This window comes from Lissotriton helveticus, chromosome 3_1 (assembly GCF_964261635.1).
Source record: "Lissotriton helveticus chromosome 3_1, aLisHel1.1, whole genome shotgun sequence".
Lineage (NCBI taxonomy): Eukaryota > Metazoa > Chordata > Amphibia > Caudata > Salamandridae > Lissotriton > Lissotriton helveticus.
This window is the reverse complement of record NC_136061.1, coordinates 311,809,743-311,835,844: the sequence shown is the minus strand read 5'-3', so window position 1 is coordinate 311,835,844 and position 26,102 is coordinate 311,809,743. Positions and strand designations below refer to the sequence as shown.

Genomic DNA, 26,102 nt, shown 5'->3' with positions numbered 1-26,102 from the left:
AGGGAAATAACTGGGAGAAAAAGGAAGAAAGAAAAAGCGGATTAGTTGCTAACCTACTGATAAAACATAATACATGAAGTAAGGGACACACAAAACAATTGTTCCTGAATACCCTAGGAAGGATAAAGGGCCTGTAGGTGGGGTGCGTGTGTTTTGTTGCCTAGGGCCTCAATGCCAAGTAAAGGCCTAAAACATACCTGTGATGGGGAGGAACCACAGGAGCCGTCAGGAAAGTAGCTGGTGACCGTAGTCCAAGAGTAGTAAATAGGGACCAATCCCACCGAAAGCAATAATCAGAATAAATGGGAAGAAATGATAAACCCAGAATGTTATTACACAACATAGCCGCCTGCTCCCTGGGGGGAAATACAGCCAAGACTTTGCAGCTTAACGATGCCCAAAAGTAGAGGAATTGCATGATTCACAGTGCGTTCACTAGAAAACTGACCAAGGAACTGGGGGATATAGATCTAAAATCAAGGGCATCAATAAGTAAGCAGAGACAGCTAAGGGAAATTATCAAATTAACAAAGCAACAATGTGTGTTGCTGTTATCTCGGGCTGTTGTCCGAACCAATACAGAGCGTGTCCCCAGTCCGGGAACGGGTGAGAGAGGCACATGAAGAATGTGATCGCTTTGGAGCCACTGTAGGAGTCGGGAGGCTGAGGGACACACAAGAGTTGTCTGCATCTTCAGGCATTTGAATAAGTAAAGTGCGCATGTTAAAATACCAGTACCCTAAATAGCAGTAGCAGCGGGTGCATGAACATGAAAAGAGGGCTAAGGTAGAAGGTCTGGTGTTTAACAACATTCATCCATAATGGCGGCTATATTGGGAATTGTAACAATTCAGTTGCAGAAGTATACCCACCTACAAACCCACATGGGTGAAAACCAGGAGGCTCACTAAGATATGGTTAGAGAATAGAGAAATAGAGCAACATGCGATGAGCAGAATAATTATTTGAGAAAGACATTTTATATATACATGAAAGAAATTTAAAAATGCCAAAATTGTATCTATACATGAAAGAAATCACACAAAAGGCAACAAAGAGGACAGAAGAAATGTGTGAATTACTGTTTAGAGGCAAAGGTAACATATATATATACACAAAAAAATATTTATAGTCTGATACAGAAGTGACTCCAGCAAGTACAAGGCCAGGTCGCTTGTCCAGCAAGTTCATAATCCGGCAAGAATCGTTGCCACAGAATTCCATTGGTAAACAAGCACAGTTCCGATTTTTGCTAACTGTTGTAATTGGTGGAACCGGGTATTACAGCAAGGATGTTCAGTCCTCCATTTTATGTATTCCTGTGTGTAGGCTGTCTCTGCGCAAAATCCATTTCAATTCCTCCTTGTTCAATATGGCGGAAACACTACTGCATCTGTCGGGTTACTTCCCCACAGCAATGATTTGCCAACGTAGGTCGTTCTCATTATGATTAAGCCCATTTTTTAACTTACCTGCGGTCTTGTTGTTCCGTGGTCGTCCAATTGCCAGCCGCCAGCACAATGAGGATTCGGGAGAAAGGAGGGAGAGCGAGCTGCCGCAGACGGCGAGGGAAGACTACAACTCCCAGAGCCACTAGCTGCGTCGCACGCCACCCACGCCCCCACCAGCACGTCAGGAGGCGCATTTAACGGGGCCAGGGCACCCACAACGCGGGAGCCCATTTTTGAACTTACCTGCGGTCTTGTTGTTCTGTTGTCGTCCAATTGCCAGCAGCCAGCACTGTGAGGATTCGGGAGAGAGGAGAGAGAGAGAGCTGTCGCAGACGGCAGGGGAAGACTAGATCTCCCAGAGCCCATAGCGCGGTCGCACGCCCCCACCAGCGTGCCAGGAGGCGCATTTACCATTTTTGAACTTACCTGCGGTCTTGTTGTTCCGTAGCCGTCCAATTGCCAGAATCCAGCACTGTGAGGATTCGGGAGAGAGGAGGGAGAGCGAGCTGACGCAGACGGCAGGGGGGAAGACTACATCTCCCAGAGCCCATAGCGGTGTCGCACGCCCCCACCAGCGCTCCAGGAGGCGCATTTAACAGGGCCAGGGCACCCGCAGCGCGGGAGGCCATTCTTGAACTTACCTGCCGTCTTGTTGTTCCGTGGTCGTCCAATTGCCTGCAGCCAGCACTGTGAGAATTCGGAAGAGAGGAGGGAGAGCGAGCTGATACAGATGGCGGGGTAAGACTACATCTCCCAAAGCCACTAGTGGCGTCGCACGCCACCCACGCACCCACCAGCGCACCAGGATGCGCATTTAATGGGGCCAGGGCACCCGCAGCGCAGGACGCACGCGGGCCAAGGGCAGGCCCGTCCGCGGCAGGCTGGGCTGGGCCACCCCTCCAACATCTACCCTGGATTTGAAGTAAGCCTATGCAATTGACTTTGACTCTGGACTTAAGGGGGTATTTCTTGCATTCCTTCGTACTGAAAGGAGAGTCCTTGTTGAAGGATCAAGTTGTGTTATTTAGTGGTGTTATTTTCGTAATTTCCTAAATTGTATTTCGGTCAAGTTTACACCTGAGGCCATGAGTAAAATTGCACGTAAGGGGGGGACAGGGGTGGGAGTGGTGGGGACCCTAGATGCCTTCCGAATCCGTGTTAACACACGAGATTGAGCTCACTGAGCGGAAGCTCTCCTTAGACCCACTAAATACACTTGCAAAGCAAGTTCCAGTGCTAGAGCCCAATGTCATTGTAGCTACGAGCCCGCAAACCTCTCTAAGGATCATATGTAGCTTACAGCAGGGTACCCCTGAATCTTCACAAACAGACAATTCGACCTGCCCAACCCCATTTTCCCCTCCAAACATCCGCACCAGGCTTCTAAGGTCATCACAAACCCCTAAAGGTAACGATCAGTCTAAGAAAAGGAAAGCGTGTAGTGCCCCCAAAGCTAGTCACCAGATCTGAAAGCAGGCAAAGAACAGGAATGTAGCTCATGGGCTGAGAGAGCCTACAGCTATACCCACTGATTTCGATAGCACTAAGGGGGTCGAGGTTAGCGATAATCCATCCGCACTGGTGACCGGCCATCATGACTCCCCAAGGGTTCAATCTGACCTCATAAAACAGTTGGAAGAGAAACTCCTGATTAGCCCCGTATTGGTGAAACTAGAGGCAATTGACCAAAGATTGAGCAATATTGAGCTGTACATATTTAAGGATCAATCTGCTAATCCTGGGAAAAGACATGTTGAAGACTCAGCCATTAGAGAGACGAGAACTCAATCTAGATCACCACGTTCCAACATGGCCTGTCCCTCATCTTCTATGGTAACCCCCTCTGAATCCCCCTACATTATATGAATCAAAAGGCAGAGAAGGGCCAAAGGGCCCAGTAAGGAGACTGGGAAGCGCTTCGTTTGCAGGAGCATCCTTACATCTCCCACCCGAGGCGACCCCACACACCATTATTTTAGCAAATGTTCCGAAACTACAACATCAAGAAGAGGAGCATTGGTCCTCACTCAAGAATAATGCCCTCCACTTTTTGAATATCAAGACCGGGCTTGGGAACCATCTCTTTAGTGAGTTTAAGATGGTGAGAAGGGTTGCTTGGGTAGGCCATTCTCAAAAAGGTTTTGATGGGGACTGCTAGTCTTAAGCTTCAGGTCCCCGAACATGGTTCGGTGTATCCTGGATCGGGCAACCCCCTTCGGATTAGTGCTGAGGGTATCAGTGTTCTCCCGCTGGGACACTTCTACCGATCTGATACACATCCCAGGGCAGCAAGGGTGAGGCCAACCCGAACTGGCCAGGATCCACCAATTGTGCAGTCTCGATGGCCGATAAATTTGAGGTCTTAGCACACTTGATGAAAGCGATTGACTGGCTCCCAAAACAGACTGCAAAACATTTGGTGTGAGTATAACCCAGGGCCCTAGTGAGAACAAAGTTACAAGGAATAACCAGAATCAAGGGGCCACAATGTTATCGACTATCGATGCACCAAAGGGCATCAATAATTGGGTAGATCACACAGGGGTGGAAAATAGTACAAATAAGGACTCAAAGGCTGTTATATGTATTGGGCTAGGCAAAACTGTTCCCAGTGTAAACCCTGGTGTAAGCAGGTACAACCAACGCGGTAATTTAAGCTTTGGCTGTACACAATTGCCTTTGTCTCATGGAATATCGCAGGGCTAAAAAGAAAAATAATATCACATGACTGGCTTACATTTATAGATAAAAACGATGTTACAATACTTCAGGAAACATGGCTAGTTGAACCAGAGTACAGACAAGGTTACATAAATTTCTTTTAGCCTTCTGCCCCCAGCTTGCGGGCTAGACCGATGGGGAGGTTTAACCACCTGGGTGAGACAGGATGACCGTTACCAAGTCAAACAGGTGGACTCCGAGAGTGGTGTCATCTTAATAATTAAAACCCAAACTCCGGAGTCTAAGGACCTCTTCATCTTTAATATCTACGCTAGGGGGAAGCCTGGGGGTAAAGCCTCAGATACCATTGCCTTGTTAGACTCGTATCTCGACCTTTATAATGGAAAAGGAAACATTTTAGTAGCGGGAGATTTTAATTGCTGCTTCAAACCACTTAATAACAATGACTTAGACCTCACTCTGGAGAAAGATTGTTCTTGGGACATTCTGCAACTGTGCCTACCTCCAATCAAGAAGTGGACAGAGGCTGCATTGCAGCTTAAAGTATTATGGGATTAAGGGCCATGAACGGACGAACGGAATCCGATAAGCAGGTAGCTCCCACTTTCAATAATGGATTGCGTAGTAGCCGCATAGACTACATCCTTTTTAATAAGGAAAACTGGTTCTCTATTAGGGACATGGTTGTGTTGGATAGGGTGGAAAGTGATCACAATCCGCTTGTATTGTCTTTTCAGTTGTTAGGAAGTTATCCCTCAGAAGCCTGTCCAGCGGGTAATGACACTTTCCTCACCAACGACACAAGGAGAGTAAAATGGTCGAATTGCCTTCTTAAAGAGGACCATTTAGTTGAGATGGGTGAGTTGGCCATTGAGGCTACAGCAGACCTTCAAAAATGTGTAACGCAGCAGGATATGGTGTCTAAAGTTATTCCCATCCACACTGAATTTTTTAACAAGCTCAAGGGCTTTTTTTATAATAAATGTACAAAATCAGAAGAATATGTCTAATTCCAGGGTGGAAACATGGTTTGGGAAATTATGCAGGGATGCTTACAAAGCCTTGGCTAGGGCTATAAGAACCAAAAACAGGGACAGGATTAAAAATGCTAGGGTGCGTATAAGAAAGCGCAACATGATTTAAAACGGGCATGGGAAGAGCAGCACTGGATGGAGTTGTATCATGCCAGCAGAGACAGGAATATGGTTGCATTCTGGGATTTGATCAAATGGGGGAAGGGGAATCCTAGGGATCAAACCACGTACCACCAGAGCTGTGGGTATCTCATTTTACGACCCAGTTCGCCCCCCCCAGCTCAGGATTTAGAGCTGTGCCCTGATCTCCCTAATATCCCCAAATACATCATACCCCTACATTTCACCAAGTTGGAGGTCGAAAGAGCGCTTAACACGGTCCCGAAGGGTAGAGCGCCCAGGTTGGACTGTGTACCCGCTGACCTGTTCTTACATGAAAGGGGAGTGTGGGTGACTTATATTCAGTCCCTCGCCAATGCCATTGCAAAAGGCTCCCCCATACCAGATACATGGAAGGGTGCTGAGATCATCCCTATCTATAAGAAGGGGGATTGTACAGACCCAGGAAATTACAGGCTTATAAACCTAATAGACTGCATCCAGAAGGTGATCGCCAGGCTCGTCCTGAGCAGAATCCAAGGCTGGATTGAGGATCAGGACATTCTGTCTCCTCTTCAGGCGGGGTTCCGCTCACATATGAGCACTATCGATCAGGTTTTTAGATTTGTTTTAATTTATTGGCGGGTGGTAATCCTTAGAGGAGGCACGCTATATGCTTCATTTGTCGACCTTAAGTCGCCATTTGATTTAGTGCCGCGTGACAAGATGTGGAGCGCCTTTGCTGAACAGAGTATACCACTCGACGCACTGGCTTTTTTAATCAAACTTCATGATGCAATTTTTGCCCAAGTACGGTGGGGACAGCAAGGGAAAGTTAACGGATAGGTTTCCCATCTCTGGGGGGGTACGACAAGGTTGTGTGCTAGCACCAACACTTTTCTCCTTGTACATTAACAGGGTGATTCAGTATTTTAAGAAACATCCCACTGACGCCCCCAAACTCGATGGCAAGATGATCCCTCTGCTAATGTTTGCCGATGATACCTTGGTAATCTCTAAAACGCAGCAAGACCTTCAGAAAGCTATTGTGCGTTTCGAGGTGTTCTGCAAGGACCATGATCTTATCATTAATGTGAATAAGACAAAGTTTATGGTGCTGCACAAGCATAAATTTGTAAGAGGGAGGGTGGTTATGAACGGTGTTACGCTGGAGCAGACCCAAGTTTTCTCCTACCTTGGTATAACTCTGGGTTCTAAATTAGGTTGGAAACCTCACACTAATCAGCTGGCTATTAAACATGCACAACTAGCTGGTGCACTAATAAAGGAACTCTGCCTTTCAGCTACAAAACCGATCGCCCCAGCGTTAAAAATTTACAGTACTAAAATCAGCGCGTCAGTCCTTTACGGGGCTGAACTGCAGGGGTTCAGTAACATAGCAGCATTAACGAGCTCCCAAAACAAGTTTGTGAGGGGAATAACTGGCCTTCCACCATCCACGCCACAATTGCCCCTCTTTTACGATTTGGGATGTCAACGAATAGAGGACGTGGCACGATTTAGACCTGTGGCTTACTGGAGGAGACTGTGGGTTACCCCTGAGCTCTCCCAGTACGCTCAGGCTTTTCTCGAAGTTAGAGATGCTGATAGCGCTAGTAGAATTCCATGGATGAAAGAGGCCAAGGCAGTCTACACCACTATGGGATTGAGTTCTCTGTGGGAGAATCCCACTGCTAATGTTTTCCCGCGTAGACATCCCTAAACAACAAAACTCAAGCAAAATCATTTTAGAACAGTCTTTTCTTATTGCTACCTTGTTTAACTATGGACTATGGTTTCTATGAAAAGTTTTAGGAAATGTACCAGTCCATCTCTTACAAGAGACTTCCTGGAGCTAAAACATGATATTGCTTACGAAGGGTACTGGGATTTTATCACACTTCCCTGCGATAGGTAACGGTATCACCAATTTAGGGTGGGAACGCTTCCTGTCAATTCTTTTACCGGCAAATGGCATGCCGAAACCAGCACAAGTTGTCAATTTTGCCCATCTCAGCTGGAAAGTATAGCACATATTTTGTTTATCTGTCCAGTGTACAAACATCCTAGGCACACCTGGCTTAAGCCTATCTGCCTGTTGAAGGGCATTACCACTGGTTCAGAGGCGCTAAGGATACTCAAAACAGATTGTTCAGAACCCACTGTTATTGCTGTCGCTAAATTCTTACACTGGATGTGGGCAATTCGTGCGCGCAAGTTAAGCCAGAACTGAAAGTGTTTGTAACACATTTATATATACATATAGTTATATTAATTCTGTGATGATCATTGTATTTTGGCCCTGGATTCTTTTTCTACACTTTTTATAGCTTTTATTCTATTTTTAGATGCATTATTGTGTATTTGGATGGATTAACTTGATGATGAATTCTTTTGCTGTGTTGTCCTGTCACTCATATGAAAACGGAATGTCCACGTTGCTTAAACTTTTTTAAATTTTACGGTATAGTCTTTTATGATATGTGTATCGAAATAAAGACCTTTTTTGAATTTGAATTTGATTAAGCTCCACAAAATATTCAACAATTGTGGTAGTCATAGCCTTATACCCAAGGTGTCTCCTATGTTGGCATATTCTGACCCAATTTATTTGCACCGTCTGTCCTATTTCCTGCAAGTTACATGGGCAGGTAAAGGCATCGACCACATTGGTATCGTTGCAGGCCCTCCCATTTTTGTAAATGAATGCCTTGGATTCAGCTGTGAATTCACAAACACTGAAGTTACCGCATTTAAACCGCCACATCCCTCCAAGTAAAAGGAGAAACTTCACCATCAGGACCAAAAAAGAGTGTTGTCATTATCCCTTGACCTCACAGGAGAGATTTCCAGGTGGATGACCGATTTTCATGCAGTATGTAGGAGCGAATAAAGAAAAGGCTGTGCAGAAACAGACCATCTCCTGATTGATCTTGCTCTGCATTAAGTTCTAGTCATGGACATCTGCAAGGCAGCAATGTGGGCCTCTCTACTCACGTTTACAAAACACTACTTCCTGGACAGTTAGTTCCGTCTGGAAGTACAATTTCAATCCTGTAGGACTTTTTAGAGTGAAAGTTTTGCATACCCACCTCTGAGGCGGTATTGCATGGGTATCTATTCTAAGGTAAGGAATCTGCAGCTAGAAGTCTCGGTCAGATAAACAAGTAACTTACTTTCAGTAACGCATTGTTTGGCAGATACTCTATCTAGCCACAGATTCCTTACTGATCCATCCATCCTCCTGGCTCTGCGAACAGATTTCTGGAAATAGGGTTGTTCCCCTTTCAAGGGCCCTAGTTTTCTACATCAGTGATCAGTGTTCTTCGTGGCTTCGTGCTTCTGGCATGGAAATCCACATAATGAAACAAACATCAGTGTGCTAGGGTGGCTTCTATATAGGCACCGTGCATGTCACTTATGGCATGGTCAAAGCCATGAGGAGCCAAACAATGCCACCTAGAGGCGCACATAGGTACTGCTCACAAATAAATTCAGTCTGACGCCTGGGGGTAATTCTAAAGTATGGAATATGGAGCTAGATTGAGTCTCTACCAGATACGATGTTACGGAAGGCTAGTAACTTGTTTATTATGAGTTCTCTTCTGAAGTCACTAGTCGTTTCTAAGTTTATACACAAATAGACTTTGTGGCCAGAGTTGTACATTTCCTGCTAAAGTAACTGCTCAAACATAAACACAAGTGGAGAGAGAAACACATGTAAGCATTTTATTTAAAGAATAGATTGTAAAACTCCTATTATGAATCAAAAATACATTTTACACATTAAATATAAACAATAAATCGATATTTGCCTTTGACCCCTGTCCTGAATTTAAGCATCTCCCTAACAAAATCCTAGCCAAAACTTTGGCTCTGAGCCTGTCCCTAATACTAACCTACATCCACCCTTAAACCATACTCTAAACACACCTTGGACTCTTAGCACAATCCTGACTGCACACCTATTCCTGTGCCTTTGTTTTTCAATGTTTTTCAACCATTTTACCTGATAGGTGACAGACAAAAGAGTTTGATTGTACAGAATTCTGTGTGGCGTACTTGCCAGGTTATAGGTGACATGTATAAATGAGTGGTAATGGATACAGACATGTGCTGGTCACAAAGACAAGTTTACAACCATGGGAAGTTGAAGTTTCTCTGGTATATTGTATTGGCTCTCTTTATTCTATTAATATTGAGAATGATTGACATTGATCACTGCTAATGTGTCATAATATTAAGACTTTCTCTTCATATACCCTTGTTACTGTTATATCTCTGGTTTTCTTCTTTGAGAGCATTGTGGAATTTAATTTTGAAGAATAATTTGTTACTGTTTTGTAAAATAAAGTACTTTAACCCCTGTTAAAAATGTGAATATGTTTTAAAAGCATTTGTAATTCATTAAAGATAAAGCACCGTTAATGTTATTGGTTTGTTTTTAAAGAACACCATCCCCAGAAGCTTTTGCGTAAGGGAAGATTGCCTGCAAGAATGAAGCATCGTCGGATGTAAACCCTGCTTCCGTGAAAACGTTTGAGAGGCTATGGACCTTATAGTTAATTTTATTTCTTACAAAAACATGCTTCGACTGCCTATTTGAGCACAGCATCGACATCCCGAGTACACTTTCAGAGGGTGACATTGAAGGGGGTGGAGCCAAAGTGGACCCTTGTGTCTTTTGGTAAAATGGTAATATACTATAACAATTTTGAGTTCCTTTGTTACTTCTGGGGCCTGTTTCCAACACAACCACTCAGCTATAAGCCTCCATCCAATGTGATGACCAGCAGACTCTGTTCTAGCAGACTGAACACTTTGTAGCTAACTTTGTCGTCAGTAAGCACCATTTTATGTTTAAGGGTGCACAATCACTTTGTATCTCATTGTTCTCATAAGGCGCCAGTTAATGTTGAAGGATGCTTGATCACTTTGTAACTAATGTTGTTGTCATTAGGGGCCAGCTAATATTAAAGGGTGCACATTCACTTTGTAGCTCATGCAATCTTGTGGGCTCTCTCGGGACTTGTTTTTTGTACAAAATTGCTCAGTCACTTTGTAGTTCATGTAGACCTTGTGGCTCAGTAAGTAGATAGTTGATATAAGGGGCACAGTTTTCTGGTCCATTATACAACTCCACCAAATGAGAATTTTATTTCCTCTTAAATCAGGCATGATAATGATGCACTGAGGGAAAATATTCTCTTCTTCTCTTCATACTGTAACACCAAATGGCCTTGCGTGACTTTCTGTTCTTTTGATTTAAATAGATGTCAGTAGTTTAATGTTAGACTCAGAGATGGGGGCCTAGGTTGCTTTTAAGGCAGATTTGTTACAGAAAATGTATTTTTCACAAGGAGACAGTTGTTAATTCGACCACTTAGTGGCAGGAATAATATGCAGGTTATATCAAGGCATATCGGATTTATACTATTTTGTGAATGTGATGTCTACATTTTCTATTCCACTAGATTGTTTAAGATTACTGTTTTTTGGTTTTGTATTTGTATATTTTATGTTAATCTAAATAAAACATGTTACAAATAATACCCACTGCCTGTGTCTAAGCTGTTCTGTTGTCAGTGTTCATTTTTTGTGGATTTCAGAGCTGTTCTCTCTGTGTTTACCACATCTTTTGAAATCTGAGCTTTTCAGTGTTTATTCGAATTCCTAACGCCCAAAATAGACAAAAACAGTGTTTATCAAGTGTTTACAAAACATGTTGTTTTTGCAGTGCTTGTTGTAAAGCACATATTTAATTTACAGGAGATGTAATGTAGGCTATGTAGTGTCTTCCCATTGTCGGTGTATCTAGTGGACTTATGTAACACGGTTTTAAGCATAGAAAGTCTGTATATTCTACTTTCACTCACACTCACATCTGATAACCCTCTCTCACATCTCGTTATCTCTCACTCACTCTGTCAGAAGGACTGTTGTCTGGGTTGCAAGACTATTTATGGATTACAAAAGTAAGAGTGCTATATTCAAATGTTTTAATAAACACATTTCTGAAGACAGTTGGAGGACAATCACATACTTCTAACTGAATATCATAACATGGTAGGGGTGGTCAACCTTGCCAACAGCATATTACCTTGTGAAACATTTAAAAATTGAAATCACACCAAATCAATGTGTAGTCTTGTATTATAAAGCACCTGAAACTTGATGCTTTAAGCCTGCTCACCACTGCTTTTCTGCACTCTTTGCCTGACTACATTAAGGTCATGCTGCTGTTGTGTAGATATTCATTGCTGGCAAGTGTCCCCAGGGCAAATGTTTCACTTTAAGTCATCACTCACCTTTTAACTGACAACAATCAAATTATATTGTGAGACTTGAAATTTTGCTGTAAAACTTGTACCTATAGTCTTAAAAAAACAGCAGTAAAGTGCAATTGGGTAAAAATTCGGGATTAGCCGTAGTAATGGGTCATATTGAGCTTTGATTTTGTTGGTATGTGGAAAATGTTATGTCATGTTTTCATCTGTATCCCATGTGCTTGTTGACAGTACTCTTTTAACAGGTACTTCTTACTACACGTGTATTGAATGTTTAAAGTATGGGTTGTTTGGTACTTGACCTACTATCAATACTGTTTTGTTAGAAAAGCCATTCTGTGTCTGTGGCTTAGTGTGATAGTACATATTGGCAATGATTCTGATCAGCCAGCTATTTCCCCAATCAGTAAAGACGAACACTTCCAAAGGATGACACATGTTTTTATTATTCCCTGATTCTATACAGTGTATAAAATAATCAGATTAGACCTAAAACATGCTACTAAATCCTTCACCTTTAATTCAAGCTCACAAAACTGGAGGAAACAAAAGGAAGAGGAAACAATATTCTAGTGACATCCCTAAACATACATCAAAACTCAAGCAAAATCATTTTAGAACAGTCTTTTCTTATTGCTACCTTGTTTAACAAAGTCACATAGTGGTGGCCCATTCACGTAGAAATAAAATGACTCATTCTCTCTCACTTTCCTTTCCTCGAATGGCATTTTATTTTGTGGTTATGTAGTTGTTTATCAGTGTTTGTTTACTCTGATGAAGGCAGCTTATCTTTTTGTGAGATTTTATCAGTTATAGGTTTAAACCTAAAACAGGATAGTCTGCATTTATCTAATTTGCAAAAGGGTAAGTGGAAGATACACATATCTATGGTACATATTCTCCCTGATAATATTTTTGACTATTTGTATGCACATTTCTATATTGGGGCATCTGGAAAGAGATTGAGATAGCCTCTTATTGATCCATCCCTAGTTGTGCCCACTGAGGAGGACCAGCATTGGTTAATACCCGACCCACAGATCACACCCATTAAAGCCTGGACACCACTGGTTATGCAACTCAATTCGCTCACTTTGGCCCTCTCACTGAGGGCTTGCAATGGGAGGACCAAATGTGCCAGGCCGGGCCAGCTCACGTTCAATAGAGAGGGGCAGGCCTCCTTGCTTGACTATATTCTGGTAGAGACTAGAACCTGGGATAGGGTCCTCGACGTTTATGTCCATCAGAGGCAGGACAGCGACCACAATGCCCTGATAATGACTCTGAAAGTAGGGAGTATGGGCATGTCCAACCCTCCACCAGTGCCTACTAGAGAGCTTAATGCACTAACGCTATCTAACTATAGGCGGAGAGTTAGATGGAGTCACATCCAGCAATCCCTGCCTAAATTAGCTAACATATATCAGTTAGAACTACCATTGCTAACTGAAATGTGGGAGGTAGGACGAGGTGAGTCCCAAGCAGGGCCACAGGACAGACCACTAAAAATTCATGAGCAGCTAACGGCAAAATTGTTTGATGCTTTTTATCCGGTGACAAAACCAAGAGAAAATAATTGCCCCAAATGTCCCTGGTTTAACGCAAGCTGTCGCAAAGCCAAACAGGATCTTTTAAATGCAGTGAAGGCAAAGGATAGGTCAGTAATCAAACAGCTTAGGGTGAGGTATAAGGGGATTACTCAAGCAGAGAGGAAAAACTGGGAAGCGGAAAAGTGGGAAGCCCTTAGGATTGCTCTGATTGACAAAGACTTGAAATCATATTGGGCAATAGTAAGTTCTGGGGACAGGGGAGGGCGACACGCCTTAGAACCCAATATAGCGCCTGAAGTTTGGGAAACACACTTTGGGGCACTGTATGATGAGCAGAATGAAGTGGGTGTTTTTATAGATTCTCCAAGTCCTTCCCAGGAGTTTCAACTGGAAGACCGTGTGAGATTACCCTGGCCGAAGTGGAGCATGCCATTATTAAATTGCAGCCCAATAAAGCACCCGGCCTAGACAAATTACCCGGGGGTCTCTTCTGGACGGAACCCAAAATTTGGGTCCCCTACTTGTGTGCTCTGTTTAACGCCATCCTGAAGGGTATGGATCCCCCGGACACCTGGTGTGGGGCTGAGATTGTCCTCATACATAAAAAAGGTTGCCTCTCCAACCCTCAAATTATAGACCCATCAGTCTAATAGACACCAGCCAAAAACTGATGGGACGGGTCCTTTTGGACCTAATACAGGGGTGGGTAGAGGAGATGGAGATACTGAGTCCATATCAGGCTGGCTTCAGGGCGAGTACGTCAACTGTTGACCAGATATTTAGACTACAACTACTTTTCTGGAAGACGGTGAGTATAGAGGGTGGCAGCCTCTATCTCATATTCGTCGACCTGAAGTCTGCCTTTGACTTAGTTCCCAGGGAAAAACTCTGGAAAGTACTACACGACCTTAGGATTCCACCTTACCTCCTTGACGTGTTAGTGAGGCTTCAGGCAGGGAACTATGCACAAGTAAGATGTGGAAAATATGGGGAACTATCTGCACGCTTCCCTGTCAAAAAGGGGGTACGCCAGGGATGTGTGCTTGCCCCAACTCTATTTTGTCTTTACATTAATGGGCTCATCGAACATCTAAATAGCATTAAAGACAACGACGCACCAAGGTTAGTCTCGGGGAAGGTTCCCGTGTTGATGTTCGTGGACGACACTTTGTGGTTGTCCAAAACACCAACGGGTATACAACGCACCCTGGATGGTTTTGCGGAATTCTGCAATTCGAGGGGCTTGGAGATCAATTTAACTAAGACCAAATTCATGATCTTAAATCCCCCCAAAACCACCCGCTTAAACACCTCCTCAGAGGGTACACCCCTGGAAAGAGTGAGGATATTCGAGTATCTGGACACTACATTATCAGAACATCTTGAGTGGGAAACCTAACTGGCTAAGGCAAGTCTCAAGCTAACACAGACGGTGGGGGGGGGGGTCATGAAAATGCACAGAACCTCCACGTTCAAGCCAGCTGCCCCAGTTGTTGAAATATACAAAGCTCAAGCCAGGGGGGGCACCCTATACGGGGCTGAACTGTGGGGGCACTGTAGGTCCTCCAACCTCATGAAAATAGGGCACAACTTCATGAGACATCTATTGGGCCTTCCTCGTAGTACCCCTTTAGTCCCCCTCCTTATGGACTTGGGCGTGCAGCCCATTGATGTTGATGTAGAGATTGCTCTTAGGCCCATTTTATTCTGGCTTAGCATATTGGCGACACCGGAGTTGTCCTGCTATAGAGCCGGACTCAGGGAGGTCCTAACTAATTTAACCAACAAGACAATACCGTGGCTTGCCCACATAAGGGATCTCTGCGCTAGGCTAGGCAGGCAGGACCTCTGGAAAACGCCCAAGGTAGCGTGCCCACTAATATCTAGGTTAGACCTTGGCATTACAAGCACTACAACCTATCTACCCTCCGGGAAAGAGCCACCGGTGGCCGGTGGACATTAGAGTTCCTCCAAGTAAAGGCTGAATACAGAAAATAATCCTGCCTGGATGTGATCTACCCCCCACTGGCCAGGAAACTGTACATGCAATTTAGAATGGGGACCCTCCCACTAATGAGCTTTTCCAGCAAATGGGCTACAGAGAACAAGGAAGAATGCCCGCCGTGTAAATATAGGGTAGAGTCTGAAACGTGCGTGCTGTTCGTCAGCCACACATATTATTTGCCACGCAAATGATGGCTAGCCCCAATATGCAGAAACCTAGGGTTTAGGCACTGTCAAGAGGCCTATAGAATATTAAAATATGACACCCATCCCCCAATTGTTTTTGCCGTATTGCGCTTTCTAAACAGTATGTGGCACAGGCGCAGGGGCTTTCTTAAGTGACGCTATGAAGTGAGTTATGTATGTTATTTTAACAAACCACTGTGGGTCCAGCTAACTGGGAACTTTGCCCTAGTTCTCTGTTTGACCCTCTGCTTTATCTTAATAATCACTAGTTTTAGATTAATTTGACGACTGTTTCTATTCGATTTTATGATAATGGTTCTCCAATTTTATACTGTAATGACTGTAGATATGACTGTATAGTCTACTGCTATTTATTTCTTCTTTGTTGGCTGATGATTGTAACGATGCACTTTTATAGTCCCAGTTGGCCGAAATAAAGTTAATGACTGACTGGGATAGCAGTAGTTGCTTTTTCTCAACATACCCTTGTAGAAATATTCTTAACAATTCTATGTGCATATTGTGATCTTGCAGAAACATTCAGTGTCAGTGGTTAAACTGTTTAAGTTTGGTAAATTGGTGGCTGCAGCCAATATGGCTGAACGGCAAAGTCATTGAGCGCCCTGTCTGTTCTATCAACCTGTCTTTCACTCATGATCTGAAATTGTGCCCATTACTCCACTACCATAACCACAGGCACACATGTAGGATTCATGCCCAAGGACAGCTGTCACTTCATGTGCCATGTGGGCTGAACTCAAATTAGGGCATATATTCAGAGAAGACAGGTTTTTTTATGTGGAGCCCTGGGTAAAACTGTTGGTGCTGTTACCTTTTGCACAGTGTAATGGGGAAGTGCTATTAATTGTTGTACAATATCAGTTAATTCTTAAGGTTTTACATGTGCCAGCCATCATCATGCTCCACTATGTTCACTTCCTCTTCAGTGATCCTCTTCCATCTCCCCTGCACTTTCACCCCTTTCTCTCTTCCCTGCACCGCCAAATCTCACATTGAAATCAAATCACTCTGTCATCTGCCTGCCCTCTCTAGGTGTCCCCTGTGCTGGACCGATCAGAGCAGTAGGCAGCAACAGAAGCCTACAAATGTCCCACTGTGGGCCGCTAGGGTGCCATGCCTTATTCAGATGTCAGTCTCTGATCGATTTTCGATGAGCGAGAAGTGCATACACCTGCATGAGCGCCTGCTCACTGCCCCCCAGCTTTTTTTGCTGATAGGATCCTCCATTTATCCGAAATTGGTTTCGTTTTTAAGTCAATTTTTTATTGGCTTTGCACTTCAGGTTTGCAGTATTTATATTTTATCATTTACATCGCTATTGATCTATGTATTTTCTTTTCCTCTGTATACATTATCCACGATTTTGTTTGGTATAAAAATTAAGTAAAAACTCGGAAAATGTGGAATGCACTTGACACGTACCTGGACTCTTATGAACCTCCGTGCACGCAACCGGATACCCCTATGAACGCTCCCAGCCAATCATACTTAACTGGGCTCTTCCCGGGCCAGCCACAAGGGGGGAGCCCCACGATCACCAGCCTACATGGATGCCAAAACCACCACAGAATGTCATATGTAATAGAATGTCATATGTAATTGTTAAGACATGTTACCATCCTTGCCTGTCCCCTGCCTCCTATTCCCCCCCTTGTTTCTATCCCCTTTCTCTTCCTTTCGCTTTCTCTTCTTTTCTAACTATCGTCAGGTGGGGTTAGCTAAACATGAGGGACATAAGTCTCAACGTATTGAAGTATAAGCTGTACTTGATAAAACTCTGCTAACCCTGTAACAGAACCGCCAAGATGTTCATGTACAAAAATGTAATAAAATGTGTAGAAATAAAAAAAAAAAAGCTCCAACCTTCACATTAATATTCAAACTTACCTTTCCAAACCGCGAGCTTGAGAAGTAGCAAGCACCCACACAAGGGATGATTTCGGTTTTTATCACGAAATGGCCTAGTTTACAACACACAAAAGAAGCATGTACACCTACAGGTAAAAAAGGAAGTGTTGTTGGTCAGACTGCTAATAAAGGATAACATATAAGTATATATTTATTTACTTAATTATTTTGCTGTTTCATTAAGTGTAAAATCTGGCCGGCAAACAATAGGATCCTAGACCTTGACAAATGCAAAAGTTGAAAATATACAATGACAGCTAGGAAAACGCAGTCATTGCACCACCCAGTATAGTCACAAAAATGTTCCACAACAACAATATTGCCCACTTTAGCTAACCAGGTGTCAAATGGTCATGAATCAAACATTATACCACATATGCGATGAGAGGCAAAACATGAAGGGTTAATTTGCCATCCATTCACATGTGAACAGGCCAATTGAGAGATCATTTTAAAGTCAGGATTCGTTCTGATATTCTTTTTCTAAATTTCTTCTTTCTTTTTTTCTCAATTTCGACAGTGATCCATGTGGACACAGCCAATGCTTTTCACCCAAGACAAGGGCTTCTTCAGGGAAGGTAAAGCCAAAGGCTTGAGGGTAATAAGTTAAACGAGCAACAAGAACGCTACCAAGGTCTAACGTCCTCCACTTTTTGTGTGTAGACCTATAGTTCAAATAATCTGCAGCATAAATCAAACCAAATGTATTTTGAGGCGAATGCTTAAATATCACTAGGAGTCAATTTTCCAATTTGATCAGTACATTGTTCGGTCGCACCATCCAGCAAGCTTTGTCCATGTCCATGCTAAACCAAACAGTTTAGCGTGGACACTGACGCGGCAAGAGGCAAATTCAGCAAGTGGAGCAAATGAAAAGACCTGCCTTACCAACACTAACATATCTCTGCCAGTTTATGACAAACTGATCTACCAATTCTGAAGTAGCTTTTCCAGTGTACCATAAACTAGGCTAACAATGCCAATGCCACTGTACTAGTATTCCACAACCTGCTCTACTAGTGGTATTGCAGCTCTACCTGTAAACTACTGTTCTACCAGCTCTAATATAGCTCTAACAGTGTAACAAAAACCTCAGTCACGGCAACCAAACTATCACATTATTGGCATCCAAACACCTCAATTTTAAGTTATACCTAGTATTCACATAACCAGGGGCAACAGCTTCGAGTAGTCATCTACATACTGCTTCCGTGCACTGACAGCACAGCTTTCGAATATTAGTCTCACAGTAGATATAAGCTAATCCCGGCACCTGTGAGGACCCTTAGTATCCCCTAATTTTGGACATTCATCGGACACTATGAATCAAACTGAATACTTGGTGCTCAACTAGTTGTTGGTTCATTGTGTATATTGATGTTTTTGTAATCACCTATTACTGTTTATAGGGAAATTAGCCATCCAATGGTCGTGTATTTTATAACTTACGTTTTATCTGTAGTAAGGGACATATTTTCTCATGTAATGGTTTTAACTAACTATGCGTGATTAATAGTTTTTGACTTGATACTGCCAGCCTCCATCAGCAACTGCTATTCTGGTGTTTTCATCCCTATGTAGCTCTTCCATTGTCCATTAGCCTAGAACAGAAACATTCCTTGCTGTCTCCTTGCCCCACATACAACTCAAATAACGACCCATGTTATTGAAGCACCAGGAATAGCACACAGCTCTTCCAAAGCACTTCTGACCTAACATTCCAAATCCGAGACCCGAACAGAGCAGTTTTCCCAGTCCACCTCAGTCTCTTTGGGGAGTCAATGGCCTCAATGACTCTGTTGTCAAATATTTGTTTAAAATGGGAGTTTAAAGAATGATCCTCACAATCCTTACCTTGCAAATGATTGTCCACAACACTCACACACGGCGGAGTTTTCCAACTTAAAAAGCCCAGTTTACCTCGAAGTTTCCAGCCAGGACATTTCACCATTTATACCACTGTGCACTGTTACAAGAATGTTTCCATTCTCAAAAGAAACTGTAGAAATATTCTAAACTTTGTATAGTATCACCAACCAAGGCAGAGGGTTTAAGATTGTTCTCTTCCAAATGTTTCTTTCACTTTAAGTATGGCCGCCACAAGGCTTCACATCATGGTGCATCACTCAGTGTGCAAGCTATCTTGAAAGTATGAAAACATTATTTTCTGTGCTTTTGTGATGGCTGCTGTATTGCATTACTTCAGATTGCATTAAAAACATAGCGGCTGTCTATAGAAAAGTGCACTTAAAAGATGGCTTGTTGCTGCCATGTCACCATATTTTAAAAGCAACTGACAGCCTATAAAACACAATGGTAAAATGTTAAAGGGACATGATAAACACAAGAATAAGGTGGAAAGCAGTCCAAAAATGAACAGGGACCTGAAGTAGGAAAGAGCAAGGGGACATCCTAAAATTCTGTCTATGTCTGCAGGGAAAGACCAAACAGCCACAATGAATAAGAACCTGCAAGAGTGAGCTAAAACATACGAAGTCTATGGTGGTGGAAGAATAAGACATGAGATATACTCAAGACCATGTAAATTGATACTTGTATAGCGCACTACTCACCCGCAAGGGTCTCAAGGCGCTTGTACGAATACCGCTGTGGAACCCATCCTGGCTTTCCCTGTGAGGTGTCCACTCCTGGGCACCCCCAAGGTGGAGGCCAGGCATCCTTAGCGTTGTGGGGGCCGTTGTGGAGATTAATCAAGCTATTGCCCAGAGTTGGACTCCATGATTGGAATAGGCACCGAGGCGAGAATTATCAGGTCCGTGGAATTTTGAGCCCAAGACCCGCAGAGGCGGGGAATTGAACCCTGGTCCCGGGCTAGACCTCTGCATCAGGGTCTGCCGATCTAACCATTGAGCCACACTTCTCCATGCAACCAATCATACTCAAGACCATGCAGCATTGATTCTTGGCAACCCAGGTCTTGACTGCAGGCTCCTAAGAAAATCACTGGGTCCCTCCACTCACTTTATTACGATTTAAACATTGTTTCTGGGTCTTAAGGTATGATTCCAATTTCCATTTTTAATAGTTTTAGATATGAATGTTATCATCCTTGTGTTTCTCATCTTCAGTGAAAGCCTTTCAGTGGTGCAGAGCTGATGGCAGTTGTAACTTTGTAGGTATTCGCAAATCAACATATGTTTACACGCAAACCTGTCTCTGAATGATCTAGTTGTAAGTGGTGCAGGAAGCTTGGAACAATGAAACAATAGTCCACATTTTTTCTAGGGGGTGAGTTGGAAAGAAATGATTTACACTTCAAATATTATCAAGGGTTCCTGAAACTCAAGGCAGTTGTGGTCCCAATGCACCACACAGGTCAGTACCTTATTTTTTTTATAGATAATGTCCACTCTTTGAGTTCCTACTTCCATTCTACCTTAAGCCACATGGAATTACAAATCTAAGAAATGGAAAGGCTACCAGAGTCTTAAACCAAGAAAGCAAGTTCACCAAAGTCAACATAGATGGTCAGGAGTCATCCCATGAGACATTTTATTTCAAGAAGTAGAATGTTGAATCACAGGACCATTTGCACTTCTTTATTCATGTACTTTGTAATTTCTCCAGTCTATGTTCCGAAATGAATGGCCCAACCAAAGTGTTTCATCCATGAATTGGGACTTCATCCTACATACACAAATGAATCTAACATTATTTACAATACAAACATTAAAAGCAGTGTCCTACTCCCAGCACGCATCAAACTGACAGTACTGTCAATAATTTAGCAGCAACAGTACATGAACGACCACTTGACCATCACTGAGCAACAATAAACTTAAATAGGTCACCATTTTGATATCGCTTTCTTTATCCCAAAATACAATAAATTGTTAATATAATATTATCTCAAATGTACTGTCATGAATTACATTAGACTCATTATCATCATTGTTGAATGCTATTCACAGTGCTTATATTCGAAATCTCAATAGCACTACACAACTCCACACAATTCTGTGATGTCAGAATATATTAAAACTGCTGATAAGACTTCCTGTTACCATATAACATATCATTAACCTCATGTGCAAAAAAGCAACAATGGTACACATTCCCCTAGATCTTCCCAATAGTAAGTGGTAGGCAGGATGCTGGTTAATTTATAAAAATCATTGTTGATCTTATTATTCAATCTTGCATCACCATTGCAAATTATTTCATCTTCAGACAACACTAACATTTCTAGCACATCCCAAGTATCACCCACAAATCAAATAGTGTATGTTCCAAAAACGTGCATATCAATCATGGTCACTACTCATGGTACCCCATGGTACAGCACTGGGGTCCAGGTTTGTTCCCTCTTATGTTGACCTCTTCATTGGGTGGTTCGAGAGGGTACATGCCTGGGCCTCATCAGCGAAGGAATGGAAACCCCATGTCTATTTTTGGGGATGTTTAATCGATGATAGTCAAAATATTGGAAATGGCTCTATCTCTCAGGTGAATGATACTTTTTTGCATCTCAATCAGAATCCAAAACATGTGCAATTCATCATGAGTTACAGCAGCAGTTCTATCTCCCTCTTGGATGTTGTACTATATGAATCAGACAATAGGATCTGCAGTAGGCTGTTCTGGAAAGCCACTCACTGCTGCTGTGAATGCTTTTAAAAATCGCACCCCTTTACCGAAGGGCTTTCCTTCAAATATTCTTATCATTTAAAGGACCAGAATGTTCCCAACGCAGACCGCAGGCCTGATCTGATTTTAGCCGCACATGAAGGTGTGGCTTTCGCTCATGCGAGAGTGGCTGGCACTATTTCGCTCTTAAAACAGACGTTATTGGTGGCATGGTTTGAACCAAGAAACTATAAAATATGTTCTCTGTTGTGATATCTGCCAACAGAATACAAGTTCTACTGTGCCTCGTCCACCAAACACATATTTGTATTTCTAATAAACCTTTGGGCTGCATTTACCTGAATCATTGTGGTTAATTGATTACACATACTGCATTTACATTTGTTTTGGTTGTAGTTGATTTTTCCTCCAGATTCCTCTGGGTTAGGCCACCGCGCTGGGCTGACTCTTGTACTGTTATTACAGACTTTCAAGTCTTCATTGGAACTTATGCCTGCTGTGCATTCCATTCAGACCCAGGTCCAACTTTCGCTTCTAAAGTGTACCATGATTGGATGAAGTCCATGGGTGTACAAGTGCATTATTCTTTACCATATAGGCCAGAGGGCAATTCTGTTTTGGAAAGAATGAATCATGATTTAAAGCAGTCCTGAATGGCAAGGGTATTGGGTATAGGGTGTGTGGTTGGTTGAACCATCTCTGTGTGGTACAACAAGCATTAAATAACCTGCCTAAAAGATCGCTGGGTTGGCGGGTCTCATACGAAGTGCTTTTTGGCATCAATATGTATGTTGCAGACCTTCACAGTCCAGACATTGTGGCAGCAGCCACATCCTTTGACATAGCTAACCATTGTGCTGTCTTACAGGACCTACAAAAGTTTACTGAGACTCAACTTCACATGTATTTGCTGTATCTCTCTCTTGAAGTACTGATGAGTGACTTCCATCCCGGCTGTCTTCCGAAAGTTGGAGAGCTCGTTTGAGAAAAAGATTATGGCCCTACTTACCGGGCTTCTGTTCCAGTACTTGGCATACAAGGTATAATAACTGCGATTTTGCAACCACTTCCAGGATACAAAAACAAATACTTTGTCTCCATTGAACATGCCAAACTACACCATGTGACCAATTCTCCATAGTATGCTACAAAGTGTAGCTACGATTCCACAAGACTTTCCTTTACAGCCCGTGAGCACCACTGATGCTGATTCTCCCCAACTGGGGAGGCCAAGACCTCCGTCGTCAATTTAACCAACACAATTCCTATTTCGACTATTATGTCTTCTACAACGGATGTCATTTATATAGATCCACCATTAGTGAATCCTTCCGAATTTGATTTTTTACGCCAGACTGCTGAGTCACAGCCTCCTGGTTTTCAGCTGAGTAGTTCCGGGTACTATATGGCTCAAGAGTATTTTTCTTCAGACAGTTCTTCTGCATTGCTTCTGCCTCCAGTATGGATTTGTGTTTTTATTTCATGGTTAAAACACACTTATCTAATCCCGCCTAGGATCTATGTCTGGATCGTACTCTCCTTTGGTGTTTCTGTTCATGTGGATTGGGTTTGTGATTGTTTTTTTCTTGTTAATCAATGCCCAATACCTCCCGGAACTTTCTGCAATAGAACTAATCGATGGAGTTTTGACCCCCTATTCCTCCTCACATTAACTGGAAAGAGACTTGTCTCTCGTCAACATTTCAGCTGTTCCAGTGACTGATGGAATTGTCTGAGATAAGGTTTTTATAAATCGATTTGGGGTACAAAATCTTGGCAGGTTCATTATACAGAAACCTTATTTTGAGCCTGTTTAATTCGCACACAAATGATTTTCTTGAATGAAACGATCAAAGACTACTTGTCTCAGATTGGCAAAAATGTAAGAAATGTACGCCACAACCATTCCCTCTATTGCTTGCTATGATAATTGGCTGAGTTTGGCAAGCTACACTGATGACCAATTAAATAGCTTGGTGCAGGATGGTACATTTAATTCTTCATTTTCCAGTCCTGGCTGGTGGTTGTGTTGGCCAGTGGACACACATGATTGTCATGCTTGTTTTCTTAATTTCACACCTGGATTGCAGACCTGATCCCCGATATTCAAAGTCAACACATTCTAGTATTGTTAACACCTATTCGGTCGGAAAGTTGTGTTAACAATGGTTGGAACATTCCACACTGTAAGCAGTGAAACAACATCTTTCTCTCCTGTCCGAAGACATTAATTTATCAGATGTTCTTTTAGGTCCCAAATCCCAACGTTCTAAATGATTTATATATGCTACTTAAAATAACAAAATAAGACAAATTTACCAGGATAGTTTAGATAAAGTGCTTGCTTTTGTTGATAATAGTATTAATACATTGTCATCTCGTATTTACAGTTTAAACAACATTGTATCAGCTGTATTTGATATCATGGGCAAAGTCAGCTTAGATCTATCATGCAGTTTAGCTGGATGCTTCAAACAATCTAAAATGTGTGCATTCCATGGCATTATTTAAATTGCAGGGATTTATTTCTGCCTTTTAATTTAACACATAAGCAACAACTGATGGCCATGAAAGACGTAACCTACGCAATGTTGCATTTAGAAACATTAGAACAACTTCCATTTATCATAGCTTAAACGCCTTCAGCTGTGTGGTTAAAACACAGTGTTATTTTACTGCCTATCTGGACATTTCAATTCACAGTTTGCATGAAACATTTTCCTGTTGGTAGATATGAACATTTTGAGTTAAGGTCACTTTCCTTTACATATCGTTGTGAATGTACCAATAAGGACGTTTTTATTATTGGAGAAGAATGCGATTTTACTGTCGACATTCACTTGTTTGAAAACAAGTTAAAATTCCCAGCGCATGTAATACTTCAGTGCCTAATTTATTCTGCTATTTGAAAAGAATTCTGGTTCCTGTAATTCTACCGTTCATTACAGTACTCTCGAACGGGAGATGTATCTAATGCTTACTGATCAAGACTGTTGCGGAATGCGAGCTGGAGTCCTGTATATTTTCTCGGTTTTCCAGTTGGTCACCTGTCGCAACAATGTCTTGTTTACCCCTCCACATGGGATTGCAGATAGCTCTTTATGGCCTTCCATTCCTACTTTGAAGGCAATATTCAACAAGCTAAGCAGACTCAGAGCTTTTTTGTTCCAACAAGGAGCTCTCTCATCTGCCTGCAAGACCATCAAATTGCAGGAAGCTAGAACTTCTATTGAGATACAGTCATTGTTAAATACACATCTTCCCCCTGCACTTTGGAGAATTAGTACATAAAATCTTTACTGTCTCGAGTACGGCTGGCCTTGCCCATTTTTTTTAAGGTTGTAGGCTCTGGCCTCGTTCTTTTCAAACCATCTTTGGAGTAATACCAGCTTTTATCCACTCCATTTTTTACAGTGTATTTGGAGTATTCCCGTTGCTGGTATTCCTCATTTTCTGCATTCTCCTCCTGTTCCCACTTCTCTGTAAGGGATGCTCCTTCTGTGTGTGCTGTGGAGCTGGCACCGCTCCATCACCACTGTGAGCATATGCTTTAGATGTTTGGAATGTTTCTACTGCAAGAGCTGGATCTTAATTGGTCCGCAACATTTTGACGTGTGTTGGACTTGGCCCTTCTGACAGGTCCAACCCTAAACTTTTTGCTTTTAGTTGTGACCTGGTGTTAGTGATTTTTGGCTTCTGCGCACTTTAACACTGTGTCCCAGTGTAAAGTGCGTGCCCTCCCATAGGAATGCATGGGGAATGTGAGTGTCCATGGTAGTTCCTGATGCATGGGGAGTGCAGGGTCGAGTTTGGTATGTGCAAACTCGTGAGATTGAATGCTGCGCGATGATGTGTGCGGCGTTAAGGTGTCTATTGTGGAAGTGCCACTTCTAGAAGTTGGCATGTCTGTGTAATAAATGTGAAGTGACTGTCTGGCTTGTGATTGGCAGGAGCTGGCTGGTGGGCCTGGCTCCAGGAGTCAGGATGGCTCCGCCCCCTGTGGTGTGTCTGATGTCCCTAGCCTGTCAAGTGAATGGTGAGAGGGGCTGAGCACAACAGAGTGCTCCAAAACCAGTTGCATCTGGTTTTTCCTTAACCCTGGGCTACCAGACAAAGGATTTCTGTGTATAGGAAGGGGCCCAGCCTTTACCCCCCCTGCCTTCCTACAAGACTTCCCTGAACTCTGCCATGTAGCGCCTGGGAGTGCTGGATTTGCTCTAGGGGGATCTCTGCAGCGTCGCGCTGCTGGGAGAGAGAGAGTGATCCCCCCTT

General features: G+C 42.8%; 1 protein-coding gene across 5 annotated transcripts in view; it reads left to right on the top strand.

Annotated features, from left to right (window-relative positions):
- RPH3AL (rabphilin 3A like (without C2 domains)) overlaps nt 1–10,822 on the top strand; it is a 959,424-nt gene extending 948,602 nt beyond the window's left edge. For all 5 annotated transcript variants that reach the window (XM_078679864.1, XM_078679866.1, XM_078679867.1 and 2 more), the window contains one exon: nt 9,717–10,822. In XM_078679864.1, the coding sequence (XP_078535990.1) occupies nt 9,717–9,784 (68 nt within the window). In that variant the 3' untranslated portion in view covers nt 9,785–10,822. The remainder of the gene's footprint in view (nt 1–9,716) is intronic.
- Nucleotides 10,823–26,102: the final 15,280 nt, after the last annotated feature.